Source organism: Diorhabda carinulata, chromosome 1 (assembly GCF_026250575.1).
Source record: "Diorhabda carinulata isolate Delta chromosome 1, icDioCari1.1, whole genome shotgun sequence".
Classification (NCBI taxonomy): Eukaryota; Metazoa; Arthropoda; class Insecta; order Coleoptera; family Chrysomelidae; genus Diorhabda; species Diorhabda carinulata.
The window spans coordinates 31,167,112-31,182,361 of record NC_079460.1 but is presented as its reverse complement, the minus strand read 5'-3'; the positions used below and the strand labels follow the sequence as shown (position 1 = coordinate 31,182,361).

Here is a 15,250-nt window from a genome sequence, read left to right as displayed (position 1 = left end):
TAAGAGAATCCGATTTGATTTTATCTATTAGAAATCTACCACAACCAAAAATTTTTAATAATATTGTTCATTTATAATGGATAAAGTAGCGGGTTATGAGCTACCAAAAAACTATACATCCACCCTAATGTTTTTCATCTGGAGACAATCCATCGATTTACAATTCAATTGGATTATTTACAGAAGAAGGATACGCACACTGATTTAAAAATTAATGAAAATATACCAAGAATACTCTCAAACAGATTGAATGTCCTGCAAGAGAGAAGATTCTTCTAAGATACATTTTCAGAGAGTGTAATTTAAAAAATAACGACGACTGAAATATAAGTCACAATATCAGATCAATTTTTCACGCTTCGACATTAAAGTGGAAATAAAAAAGATTCAGAAATGTATATCCAAAATGTTTCTAATTTTATACGACAAAATGCAGAAGGTCATTTCCCGTTTAAAATTATGGTGGATCTTTCCTATAACAAAAAAAAATAAAATACATTATCTTTACTGTTTTCTTATCTCAATATATAGTTTATCGTTCAATAAAGACTGAAAATCATAATAATTATGTTCCTACGTTCACTTAAATTTGATACAAAAAAAATAAAAAATATTTTATGCGTCACCTTGTATAGTGGTAAGTTTATATTTCCGATGAAGAAATTTTATTATAGGAAATACTCATCATAATTTTTTATGAATTATGTTGCATGGATTTAAAAGCGACCTGTACTCACAAGCAGATGAATTCAAGCGTATGGATTCGAAGAGTTATGAAATTGACATATAAAAGGTCGAAGCTTTACTTGATATTATTATATGTTGCAGACCATATATAAAATCAGACCGTATGTATATGGCCTAGGTCGTAAGCTATCCAAAGGTGTTTTTGCAGGACAACGTCCCTGCACACAAATCTCATGTTGCCGTGCAAAAAATTTGTGATTTAAGGTTTGAATGACCAGAACACACTCCTTATTCACCAGATTTGGCTCCGTTCGACTATCATCTCTTTCCTTAACTGAAAAAAAGTTTAAAAAGTCGTAAATTTTCTTCCAACGAGGAGGTAATAGAAGCTGTGGAGGTCTGGTTTGCAGAACAAGAAGAAACATTTTTTTTGAAAGGTCTAGAGATGTTGCAGGTTCGCTGTAATAAATGTATCCAATTAAGAGGAGAATATGTTGAATAATAAAATATTTTTACATTTAAATTTTATTTGGTTCTATAGTAAGCTAAGAATTTGTCAATATATACTTGTCTATTTTTCATAAACGGTCTGTAACATATACACAAAAAAAGGTTTCACTGTAACAAACACTGAAGAGAAGAAAAACACTACAAACGAATTAAGAGAGAAGAACTAATTTATTATAATATGAGAATAGTAAAGTAATACACCAACTGAAATTTCAGCATAGTTAGCCAAACATTTCTTTACTATTGGGCAGGTATTGTTCGAAGACAATGAAAAATATGTTACTAACTTTCTTTAATTGGAGAGGGCATTTCGTTCAATATCTTGAATTTCGAAAAACCAATTTACATCGATCGTGTTGCCATCCCAAAATAAAATTATTCCCGCTTCCAAGGATCCTTAATGTGTAAAGAAACTATAGCAATGGAGTTTGATAAAAACCTTCAATTGATAGCAAAAAATGTAAACAATTCAATCTCAAAGTCTTGTAAATTAAATCATTGTCGCTCTTGATCTTCTGAGAATTCCATTTACTTTGTCGATCAATCGATATCATATCTCATTTATTACGATGTATATGCACCTACGTGTTCGACCGGTCATACCATACAAGGAAGGTTCTTTTTTTGGTTTAACAATATATATTATTACGTGATACACTGGTCAATTTTTGTTTAAAAAAAACTCAAACCAGATATTACACAGCGGGAATACGAATCAAGTCATGGGTAACCTAGGAATATCAAACTTATAAAATTCGAAAAAGCTACAAACAGGAAAATTCAAATATCCAAAGAATTTGTGATCAAACGAGGTCTTAGATAGAGCGATTTTCGATGCCCTGTACTTTTTAATCAGTATTGTAGGAAATAATAAAAAACAGTTCCCATATAGTAGTTACAGATAGTATGTATATCAAACTATCAAAATTTTGTGTGTCAATATAAGAAAAAGTCAGTATTTTTGATAAAACTACTTGAACTCTGTTTTGATTAGGTTAAATTGAAGTCAAAATAAAATTATTTCTGTGAATAATTTTTAAAATAAGCATAAAAAATAATAAATGAAAAATACTAGTATTATTATAAAATAAATATATTTGAAAAAAACGAAAAGACGCGCTTTTAAAGCACATGAGAATAAAAACTTGAAAATAATAAACTAGTATTATTATGGAAAAAGCGTCGGGCGGTATTAGAAATATGGAGCAAAGTGTCGCACATTTTTTTTCACCCTCGTATAATGGCTCCGCTGTTACATCTCGTCGAAACTTGTAGCTAAACATAACGCTGTAATTGGTAAGGTTGTCGAAGTGATTTTTTATCTAATAAGCTAGTTGCTCTTAGTCCAAAGGATAGTTACAAACAAACAAACCCACATACAAATTAAGCTAATATAAACGTGTTAAAAAATATTTTTTTTTACTTTCACTTCTATTGAATTTGGGAAAAACATAAGATATCGATTCTGTACAAAATTAAAATTTTAATGTAGTATTTTGAAAATAAAAAATGTATTTTAAATAAAGAAAACCCCTCCATGCAACTGCTCAATTTTTCAGATCTCGAGCACTAGTTTTTTTGTACTGAAGAATTTTCAGAGACACATTTAGCCTAATGCTTGATAGGGGGATGATTCACTAAATCCTGAATAATTACTTCGACTCACTTTCAGAGCCCTATCTCCTAACTAGTAGTTCTTTTATTCCTGATCCTTCAATAATTGTTGAATCATTTGCTGGATTCAGATTAGGCAAGTTTCCTTATTCTCCGCAACTGTCAAGCCTAAAATTCTGTAGTGTCTTGCATTCAGCAAGTATATGGAACTCACAGAATCTGCAGTACTCTACAAAGATTAAATATTAGGTTGGAAAAGGTAATTGATGAACACTATCGAAATGGTCAAAAAAAATTTACATTTAAGATTAAAAATATACGAGTAATGTACGAAATACAAAGCCCAAATAGCTGAGCGTAACATAAAATATAGAAAGTTGCCTAATCGCTTCCATATTTATTTTTTTCGAATTTCACCTTTAATACATATTACCGTACTCAAAGTCTAATCACACAAATCGTTTCGTTGATAAATTTTTATAAAATTCACATCACCAACAAATTTTACATAACTCCACCGAAAAATCTTTCACGATATAATACCAATGCCTAGTGCCCACATATAAAAACGACATCAAACTCTAAAAAAATTTCAAGCATCACGTAAATATTGTATAATAAGATTTTATAATATAATACAACGTTAATTTTCTATGCATATGCCTACAAACTATAAATGAAATTATTAATAACAGCTTGCGCATTTTCTTTCTGTTTGCTTTAATAATGTTGGTATACACGTAGGAGCTATATAGTAGTTTAAATTCACCATATTTATACTGTATACAGTATACATACATAAACCTATAAAATTTCATAATGTAACTTCAAACTCTAATACGTAAGTCAGTAAGGGATTAAATTTAACAAGAACCGACGATAATCGCCTAATAACAAAGTACCACCAATCTTATGAAATGTGCTGAATCGAAAATACAGAGGAATGTAATCCGTTAATTAGTTATGTTTATGTGGTAGCTTTTAGAGCCTCCTAGAATAACAGATTAATTTATTTTGTGTTCACTTGTCGCTTCGGTTGTTATCATAATCATTAAAAATATGAAAAAATATGCGAACAGCGTAAATGAAGTTTTGGGTACGTCTAAACCTCCAAAGTAGAGCACAATACGAAACTAATAATTTAAGTAAAGATTTTATTGGATGAATTAGACAAATTGAATCTCAAGTACAGATCTGGATGTGGTTTAATAAATTTTTTTCGTCTGAGAAGTAGTGACATTTGACGATAGAAGTTCTTTAATAGGCAATCCAGCTTGATATCCACAAGATTTGTATTGGCATGTCACTGATGTATTACACCATTGAATCTTTCATAGTGGAAAGAACTTTTTCTGTATCTTTTCTTTCTTTTGGGAGAGTAGCAGAGGGATTATGAACACCTTTGATTCTGATTTTATCCGCTTCCAGATGCATTTTCCTAACTTCTTGATCTTAGTCGTTTTGTCATCATCAATTAATAGTGGTACTGAATATTTTAACTACAAGGGATTTTTTAATATAGTTTTCTTTGCGGTGGATGACATCTTGTGCTACAGAAAGATGTGTGTAAAAAGGGTGTCGCATTTCTAGAACAAACCAGAATACATTTGGAAAACTTTTGAAAATCAAAACAAAACAAGAGGCTACGAAGAACTCAACACTACGAATATAAAGTAGATAAGAGTTCAAAAATCTGGCAACAAGGTGTTAGCATCAATCTTTTGGGATGTAAGAGAAAAAGGCAAATTTTGCCAGTAAATTACCTCCAATTTTATTCAAAAATACACTCTCACACAGTTCAAAAGAACATCAGTAAACTTAAGTACGAAGAGAACATCTGCCCTATTCCCCAGACTTTACTTAGGTGAGAAGGATTCCATAAATTAGAACTTGAACTTGAACAAACGTGTTCAATAAGAGTATATTAAATAATATCTCTTTCATGTCATTGAAATCATGTTTTTTTACTATACAACCAGGCAGATTATTATTCTCAAATTAGGAATTAGTGGCTCAGTTAATATAGCTCCGATTAGATGCCCAATTTGATTGCCATATATAGCGGACACATTTTTTAATTTGGTAGATTGAAACAGTACAATTTTACCTTACCTTAATCAGTGCGACAGATAAACTTACGAAGGACAATATGGAACCTACTCTGCACCGTACTGTTCAATAACATGAGATTTGACGTTATTACGATTATTAGTTTTATTCTTGCAGCCTAGATAATAAATGAAATGATTGCCTGGTATTAAATGCAAGTTTAAAATAACTATGCCGAATTCCAAGAAACTATGACATCATTTCACTTCGAGGTATGTGGAATTCTAATATGAAAATTGAATGCTTAATGATAACTTTCAAGACAGGAATATATTAAGATTAATAGTTTGGAATACACCGCAAAACATTTATCACTAAAAGGTAGGTTTGTTGTTAATTGTGAAGCATATGGAAGATGAACAAACTTTGATGATTATTCATATGGGATAAATGATTGCATTGTTTCTCGAAGTTGTGATCTTAATAAAATCCTACGCATTTATAATTTATGTACTTTGATATATGTATTTAGATCCTTCAGTTTAAAAGCTGTAGCAATAACAAAATAATTAACGTCTTATACGGAGTGTTCCGGGACTCGATAAAAAAAATTCGGGAATGACTAGATGACGTGAAAATAATGGCGTTACATAGAAAAAACTTTTTTATATTGTTGTACATGCCAAGGAAGCCGTTCGTCATAAGGAGATATTCTGAAGAAACTTATCATAAATTGTAAAAATTATTTATTGTACATTTGTACTATATACTATCCATGATCATATTATTGGCATCTTTTCAAAATCTCTCATCAATAATTATCACATCGTATTTACAGTTTCAATATGGTAGAATTTACCTTTAGTGAATATGCCGGCATGCATTTGATGTATGGTTTGACTTCTGGTAACTCGGCAGAAGCCAGAATTTTGTATTTTGTTAGGGTTAATAGCAGCTTACTGGAAACAGGTTTTTCTACATAAATTAAATAAACTAGTTTTCATTTTTTTTTTATAAAATGATATTTTAGGAATTTTCCTACCAAAAAAAGGTGGCGAAAATGAATAACGAACTATACGAACACCAGCTTTAGAGCAAAATGCATTAGATTCAGTTGATGATCCCATAACTAGCGTACGCAAAATTTCACTAAAATTTAACGTTACATTGACAACTATTCAAAGGATTCTCCAGGAGCAGCTTCTTTACCTCTCTCACATCCAGAAAGTGCATGCCATGGAAGTAGAAGATTATCCAACAAGACTGGCCTACGCTCGTTGGTTAACAGATAAACAACTGAGTTAATAATACATTTGCTGGAACAGTCCTGAAGCTGGTTTCACAGAAAAATTTTTTATGTCACAGCATTATTTTCACGTCATCTACTCACTCCCGAATTTTTTGTATTAAGTCCTGGAACACTTTGTATATCAACATAATTTGGAATTTATTATTTGAATCTAAGTTCATTACAAAGCTTCAAATTTGTCCTGCCGAACGGCAGAAATTTCTATGTCTGGAGAGATGAGATCTAGCGAATTTAAATGACATCGTAATCTTATTTATAACGAGATTTTATAAAGGTCTAATATTTAAGTTGGTGTTAAAAATGCATACCTGTTATTTTTCTAAGATTGAGATTATTATTAATAATGATAATGATCTGAATCGTATTAAAAGTCAAATTTTCAAAAAAAAAAATTGGAACTCTTCCAAACTTCCATCACATTTTACAAATCATCCAGAATAGATTCTCCAGAATTTCATAAAACTTATCTGTACTGAATGTAACAATTTCCTTATATTTCAATTTCCCATTAAATAATTCTTAGCATTTGGTAGTAATTATTACTAGCACTAAGTAATTCAATAATTTCGGCTAGCCTATTCCCATACAATTATAGGTACCTTCGTTCGAATTCAATTACATGAAGAGTATTGCAAAAACATTTCAACAACTGAAAAAGGTTCCGATATTTCATTCATTCGATCATTGTTATTAATTCTTTGAAAATAATTCTGAAACTGACAATTAGAAGAATTGAAAAACTATAAAGTGAAGAATCACGAAAATTTTAATATGTAACTATTCTCCAAAAGTATCACACACAAAGAATTCGTTTCAGAAGATAAGAATACCATTTGTAATTTATGTGTCAGTGTATAAATCGTAATCTCATTCGATTCGAAATATACATATATTATAGTTTTTTGCATATTTTTGTTAATACCACCTTTCCTGTAAAACCAATTTTCTCACTATTCTATCGATTTATATAAAATTTTTTGTGTAAAATAAAACTATGGCAACAAGTTCATATCTCCTGTTTCCCATTACTTTAAAAATTTATAGTATGCTTAAACAAAGTTATTTATCTAACAACTACGAGTACAATAGCGGATATGTATTATTATATTTTTTGTCTTTTTTGCTGGAATTTTAAAACAAATAATGTCCCACAGAAATTATATTTATCGACGCTTAGGGTATAATAGACAGTATAATGACCAAATAACTGAAAACTGTAAATGATCATTGAAAATAATGTTTATTGGGTCCAATACGGGTATATAGGAACAGGCATAGCGAAATTACACAATTTATGTATCGGAAAGTATCAACACGAATCATATTAACTGATCAATATCAATAACAATTGGTAACAAGGTGTAGCAATTAAGTTTCGGAGGGTATTAGTCGAAAGTAGCAGTTCTACGTCATTTCATTTACATCTGTTTAGCAAAGGGGCTCTTCCTTCCAGTTTTATTTCAAACTTGAAGTCGATTGCATGTGTGGTTTGTATTTTGTGCGTATTATTCTGAAGAAACTGTTTTTAGTGGTGTCATACTCGGTCCTTCTCAAACTGCTCTCAGTGCATGGGAACAAGTCAAAAATACGCCTTTTTGATGGGTGAAGAAGTTCAAATGGGACGTGAACCAGTAAAAAACGATCCACCTGAAAGAGCTCTACTAGCCATACTGCCGTGAATTTCGACCATCTGTGTACATTGATTTTCATCCGACTTGCACCCATCCATTCGTTTGTTGTCTGATGAATTTAATACTAACAAAGGAAACACCCGGCAATCCTAGACAAGGATTTAAATATGCAAAAGATTTGCGTAAAGATGGTATCAAAAGTTCTCACCTATGAACTAAAACAAATTCACTTAGCAAGAATTTGTTGTGCTGCATTCAGAGCAGCGACAGAATCTGGATGAGTCAAGTAGTCACTGGAGATGAGACCGAGGTATTCGAGTATTACTTTGACATCCGTAAACAAAGTCGGAGGCTAGATTGGTAAAAAGAGGTAGGGAACGTCCAACAAAAGCGAATATCTCCAAGTCGCAACTTAAGACAATCATGATCGTTTTTTATTGGATATCCACGGCTTTGTTCACCGTGAATGTGATTGTATCTGTTGGCCAAACACTGACTAAACAGTTATATGTTTGAAATAAAAAAATGCATCAAGGATACCATTAACTGAGCAACCTGGAGAATTAGACATTAGAGAATAATTATTATTTTGATTTCAAAATACCATGCATAGAGACATGTTTCAAATAATAGACACTTTTTAATACTTTTTCATATACATAATTTTTTATTTCTGGACCCTATACACTGTTGATAGTTTGTCAAAATAGTCAATGAACAAAACACCATGCGCATCTCAAAATAACGAAAACATACGCTTACCAGCTGATGTTTGAGTTTTTTGTTGCTTTGGGTGGGTTTCACAAACTATAGTTCACTGTGCTGATGATGTCTTTGATTAAAGGCTAATAAATCCATATTCAATCTATTGTCATATTTCGTCGCCAAAAACTTCTCTTGATTCCGATTAAGCAAAATTTAATTTTCTGCGCCCTGAAAACCTCTAGAATGACCAATTACTCCATTCTTCACAATTTTTTAAGTTCCATCGTAGTTACTTAATCCTTCATTATTTCCGTGATTGTTGGAAATGTACTTTCATGAGAATAATTTTTCCAAATCTCTTGAGAAGGTCAATTTTTAATGATAATCTTTTGAAAAACTAAATAAACAAACCTTTACAAAAATCAAAATCCTTCTTCTCTAAACTATTTCAGTGATCAACTCAATTTGTTCAGATTAGCTGCCTTTCTAAGTTTAAATTGGTTTTTATTTCATACATTTTGAAATTTTAAACTGCTTCTTCGCACGTCTTGGTCGAGAATAGTCTTAATAATAAGAGAATTTGTACAATATTTTTTAATAGTTTTTGTAAGAAATTATTTACAACATTATGATATTTCTTTGATATACAAAAAAGGTCTTGAAAGGGGAAAAAATTATATTTTAATTATGACAGCAGTTATCATGATATTAATCACCAAATAATCTCGTACACGTGACTATTTAACGTAATCATCAGTTTAACATTCCTTTTGACAAAATCGAACATGTGTTATAATCCTCTTACACTAAAAAGCAAGATTTAAAAACACATTTTTTCCTAATATAAAGCGTAAAATTTCAAATTCAATTATTTTTATTTTCTCTAGTTAACTAAATTGGATCAATACACTTAGTCTTCGTACTGCGACGAACTCTTTTTTAAAGTCTATTGTTTTGCTTGTGGCAACAGTATAGCTATAACAGGAACGTAAGCATTTAGGCGGTATCATTATTTTCCATTCGAACTAGTCCTAATCATTTATTAAGAGACAACTTCATATTCAGTTGAACGTCAGATACATATAATACTTCCGTTTCGCAAATAGGTGGACTGTTTATTAAGAAGTTTTGTTTTTAAACTTGATGTAATATCTATATAGGCCAAGTTTAACAGTAACACTTTTAAATAAATTACGCCCATTTTATATAAGGCGACAAAGCAATAACCGGTAATAAAAGTAGACAACAAATTTCTGATACTTTCCAACAGAAATATCTAATATTAAAAGAAATAGATTTGTGTTCTGTTCTATCGCCTCCAGTATTCTACAGAAATGAATTTGACCAACAGAATTGTTGAACATCACGAACACTTAACTACATATTAGAAAAATGTTGAGTTTACAATTTTATAGTAGGCATAAAACTACAAAAACTGATGAAACAGTTCCGTGAACTCAATCGTCGCAATACGGTAAAAACGAAATTATAGTCATTATGACATGTTTTCGGATATATTATTTCACAGTCACTTCTCGAAATAGCCAGCATTTTGATAGCGAATAACCTCTCATAATTATGGAAAATTGAAACACGTACTTTTTTAAAAAATAACTAAAAAGCTTTAATAATTGCAACACTAACGAAACGATACGACCAAAGGCAGATTTTTTTTACTATGTAACATAATCAAGGCGGTCAATGATCTACTTTTACAAAGTCATTGCTACCTGTCTGGTAAACAGTCCAGGGTACAAAATAGATTAATAGGTCAAACTGTTATCGAGGTCAATTCACAACATTTATACCCTATCCTATCAAATCTAATATAATCTAATAAAGGCAGTAATCAGATATATTATATTAAGTTTGTGGATTGTTCCAAGCATACAAAGAACTAGAACAGATCCACTTTACCAGTAAATAGATGAAAGTATGGCCAGAGGCAAGGGTCGGTCCAGTTTGAAGCAGCATTTGACAATGAATCGACTCTATTACCGATTATATATACGATTACAATGGGTACAGTGGACATCGTGATATTAATGGAGAGATGACCATAGATTTAAGATATATTGAAAACTATAGAAAAACTTAAAATCGGAGTACCCAGACTAAATAAACGTAACAGACGGGGACTTTTTTTATATACCTGTGTAAATAAATGGAATAAGAAACAATTCCAAGAGTCTTAGAGCAGAATACCCTAAAAAAATGTGAATAAATCACGATGTATCAAACAAAACGAAAAAAACTACCTACAAACATACAAACGTTTATAGGTTACTTCACTTCGCACTCCCTTATTTTTTCAAACACCTGCCAATGTTTACCAGGTAAGTATATTGTAGTAATCACAATATTTAATGGCTAGTTAACAATTGTTGATAACTCAAATTCAGAATAGTAATTGCAGTAAGCATTATGTTTATTAATAGATTATAATTATCAACTTAGTAGTACCCAGACAAAATAAACGTATTACACAGTGAACTTTTTATATTTCTGTGTAAATAAAGGGAATAAGAAACAATTCCAAGAGTCTTAGAGCAGAATACCCTAAAAAATGTGAATAATTGTAGAAAACATTATGTTTATTAATAGATTATAATTATCAACTTAGACTCAAGATCTATATACAAATGAGTTGATATCATTAACTTTCTTCGATTTCTAAAGCATTAGATTTCCTAACTGCTTCAAGTAAATTATTACTTGACTTATATCAAACGATTTTAAATTTGTAAAGTATTTTTACTATAAAACTTACATATTGATGAAAACTTGTCATTTTTTGAATAGTATACCCAATTTACTTTTTCAAACTTTCTGGAGAACCCCTTAGTACAACCACATAGGTATGAACCAATTTTTCACGTATCAGTTTGTAAAACAGAGAAATGGGAATAATTTCCATAGGACGAATTTAAAGTTAATTATAATCAATAAAAGCGGATTTCAAATGACTATTGGCTAATTATAATCGTCTGCTAGGAATATCACGTCGAATACTATTGAAGTACCAAATACTAATGTGTAGCTTTGAACTCCAAATTAACCAGCTTCAAAGAGGTACATTTGGCAACAGAATCCTATAGAACCCTACCGTCAACAATGTAATAACATTGCTTGATTATAATTGAACCTATTCATCTATTTGTTAGATTAATAATACTTGTAGTGCTTCTAAAAATGTGTCTGATACTTTATCGCCTATAGTATTCATAATAATATTCCTTTTCAGACCGTTATCTTCGTAGGGATATGATAATCCTGGTTGATAGTTGGCAGACAAAGCACCATTCCGCTGTTCCACAAGGACTACATTCTCAATAAATTATATCATAATCAATACAATCATGTTTTGTTCCAGGATCAAATTGTGATGTAAATATAAGTAGTGATACAAGTAGAAATGGAACAATTATTAGTCCGTCTTATCCTTCACCATATCCCGCTAAAACAACTTGCTCGTACGAATTTCAAGGACGAGGTAAAGAAAGAGTGCAAATCGTCTTCCACGATTTTAGTCTATATCTTCCTAATGGCAACGCAAAAAAGTAAGTTTACAAATATTATTCTATCAAAACTATTAAAATTACGGGATACTAAATATGTGAAAAAATACATAATATGTATACCAAAACTAAACAATAGATTTCTACAAACGACATTTTATACAAAAAGACAGTAGACAGACATCGTTTGTTAAAATATCAGTAAAGCCGATTAACAGAGTAAACAAAAAACATTCAATCGCCACTGCAATGATAGAAACAATTAACCATTAGAATTGTGTAGCTTGGCAGATGAACTTGAATACGAATAACTATCATTTGCTCCATCATACCACCCCCCGTTTCTTCTATCTTGGTCAAAATGAAAAATATATAATTTCTAAACTGCTTTCATAAAATCAAATGTTATTAGATTATTGAGTTTTGTTTGATTTGAATATTTGGAATTTAAACTTTCATATTAAACATATTGAAATTATTGCACAATAACTTTGAGAAAAGACTATAAAATTTAACTGAGAGTAAAAAATCGACAGTGAAAATTGAATAGAATTGAACCCATTAAAACGTCTATTGTTTCAGTAACAGATATGAATTTTACGTCAAAACCGCTGATTAGGAAAAGTTCGAACAAGGCCCGGGTCACTAATTGGAATAAGAAATGCTCCAACACCATATATCTACCAAAAACCACTTGGAACATATAAAGATTGTTTTGTCTATATTTAAGTTTGATGATAGAAGATGATACTGCCATATATGTTACTTATATTGCAAGCAGAATATTCTAAAGAGATACGTTGTAACCAACTACATGTTTGCAATTGAATATCCTTTGAATTCTTTGTCGCATTTTGTTCAATCTTTCATCAAGTGAAAAGTGATAAAAATACTCAACAAAACTGTTGAGAACCATTTCCGTGAAACATCCCAACAACTAGAAGACTCAAATCATGATGATCTAAAACTACGCTACTGCGATTGAAGTTTATGGTAGTAGTAAAAACTCAGTACAGTATCAATCTTACAATTGAGCGTTTAAATGCAAGAGACGAAATTTTGCTGCAACTCAATAACCCCCATTATTTGTCGATATTTCGATAAATATTAATATATAATAATTCAATTTCAATCGCATGTAAACGCTAATAGTGACTGATATTTATTTCATTATAAAGCTCCAATTCATGGGAATGATAAGATTGTAAAATGAACAGAATTATATTAAAATAACCCACTACAAGTAGCGTTGGCATTCGAAAAAACATACTCAAGTTTATATCGAATTTCCTGATATAAACCTGAATTTTAAGAGAAAATCCATAAATTCCAAATTAAGATGACGTATGAATTTTTATCTTTGAATTTTTCCAGAATTTTAAAAATCATTTCAGTTTTAACTATGTTCATTTTGTTATAGTTGTGATAATTCAGACTCACTTACCGTCTTTATACATATTGACGGACGAATAGAAAAAATTGACAAATTCTGTGGTACAACTTTACCAAAACCAGTGATGTCGAACGGACCCCGACTGAAACTGGAATTTCAAAGTTTCTACACATCTAGGTACTCCAGAGGATTCAAATCTACGTATGCCTTTATAGAAAGTAAGTTAAATGTTAGTTCCTAAGAACTTTATACATTAAGTCTCGAGATACCAATAATAAATACAAGGGCTGATCTGTTTGCTCCGCCTTTGACCTACTTACGAAAAATATTGGCAAATACTATATCATTTTCATTTTTAAATATAGTTTTTATTAATGTTAACACATTTATTCTTTCAATGTTTTGGCTTGTCTAATGTGTCTCGAAACGAAACTTGGCAAACGACTGAATTTTACGTTTACCACGCAAGTGCGTTTTAAGATTTAGAAAGAGCTGGGGACAAATCTGGAGAATACAGCGAAGGATCCACTAATTTTGGAACTAAATTGCATACTAAGCAGCTTTAATTTTAGTTCGTTATTACAGGTAATCTACTAAATTATGCTCTTAGTATCCCAAAATACGGTTAGCATACGACCTTCCTTGGTAAAACTTATCTTATTTTTTTCGGTGGTGTTAAACTCGATATTTTCACTCCTTACTTTGTTTTTTGGTCTCTACATAATAGTAATGAATTCTTGTCTCATCGATTGTTTTCAAGATGCAAGAAATTTTTTTTCTTGTCTATAGTGCATTAAAAGACGACTTTTCGAATTTGTTTGTGTGCATCTGTTAACGTTTGTGGTACCAATCGTGCAAACAATTTTAATGTTCATTTCGGCAGTATTATGTACCATGTAGAATGGTATATTCAACTATTCGTCTACTAGTCACAAGTCTATCTCTCAACACAATAACATGGAATTTTCGTGTGTGGTAACGGTTATTGGTGGTTCAACTGCATGATAGTGGCTCGGGCTTCTACTGTAGGTAGGCTTCAACAAGTTTATATTTCTAAGTAAGTCTATATGTGATAGGTTGCAATATAACGTGATGATCAATAATTGTTTTAGTTTATAAATGGGTCAGGGGTGAAGCAAAGGGATCAGCCTAGATATGTGCGTTTAGCAAACTTTCCACTAATATGGTGAAGAATTAAAACTACTTATAGATACTTACGGAACAAATAATTTGGTTTGATGCTGAATAAACATATCTCCTACATGAGGAAGTAAACAAAACAATTTAGCTGTTTTTTACAAATGTTACTGTTAATTTCAAGCAGATAAAATGACCTGCCTTATATCAATTACCAATATACGCATATTTTTATTTGTTTATTAATCATGTCTTATTTCATACAAATAGTGATATACAAATAATTTAGAGGCTGAGATATAAATGTCAACATATTATGAAAAGAAATAACTATTCAATAAGGTTAACACAAAATAGATCTCTTTCAGGAAAAACACAGTTTATATTATGTACATAAAAATAATGACAAAACTCTCAAAGTACTTGTTCTTGAAAAACTGAAAGCTGGTCCCCGAATTTATTTACAACGTCAAATATTTATACAAAAAAACATGAAAGCTCAAAAGCACAATTTTTTGCTATTTACAATTTTCCAAAGTTTATGAAACGTTCTTTTTTTCACCGAGATATCGTTAATTAAATTTCACCGCTGAAGAGATTTATTCGCTATGTCTTACGTTGCCGAATTTTTAGTTGATCTTTTAGGATATACAATAAACATGTTTGTAATAATGATAATTATCCTATAGCTTTGAAA

General features: G+C 30.7%; 1 protein-coding gene across 2 annotated transcripts in view; it reads left to right on the top strand.

Moving 5' to 3' along the window:
- LOC130899053 (suppressor of lurcher protein 1) overlaps positions 1-15,250 on the top strand; it is a 253,451-nt gene that overhangs the window by 234,142 nt on the left and 4,059 nt on the right. For both annotated transcript variants that reach the window (XM_057808763.1, XM_057808774.1), the window contains 2 exons: positions 11,879-12,065; positions 13,444-13,634. In XM_057808763.1, the coding sequence (XP_057664746.1) occupies positions 11,879-12,065; positions 13,444-13,634 (378 nt within the window). The remainder of the gene's footprint in view (positions 1-11,878; positions 12,066-13,443; positions 13,635-15,250) is intronic.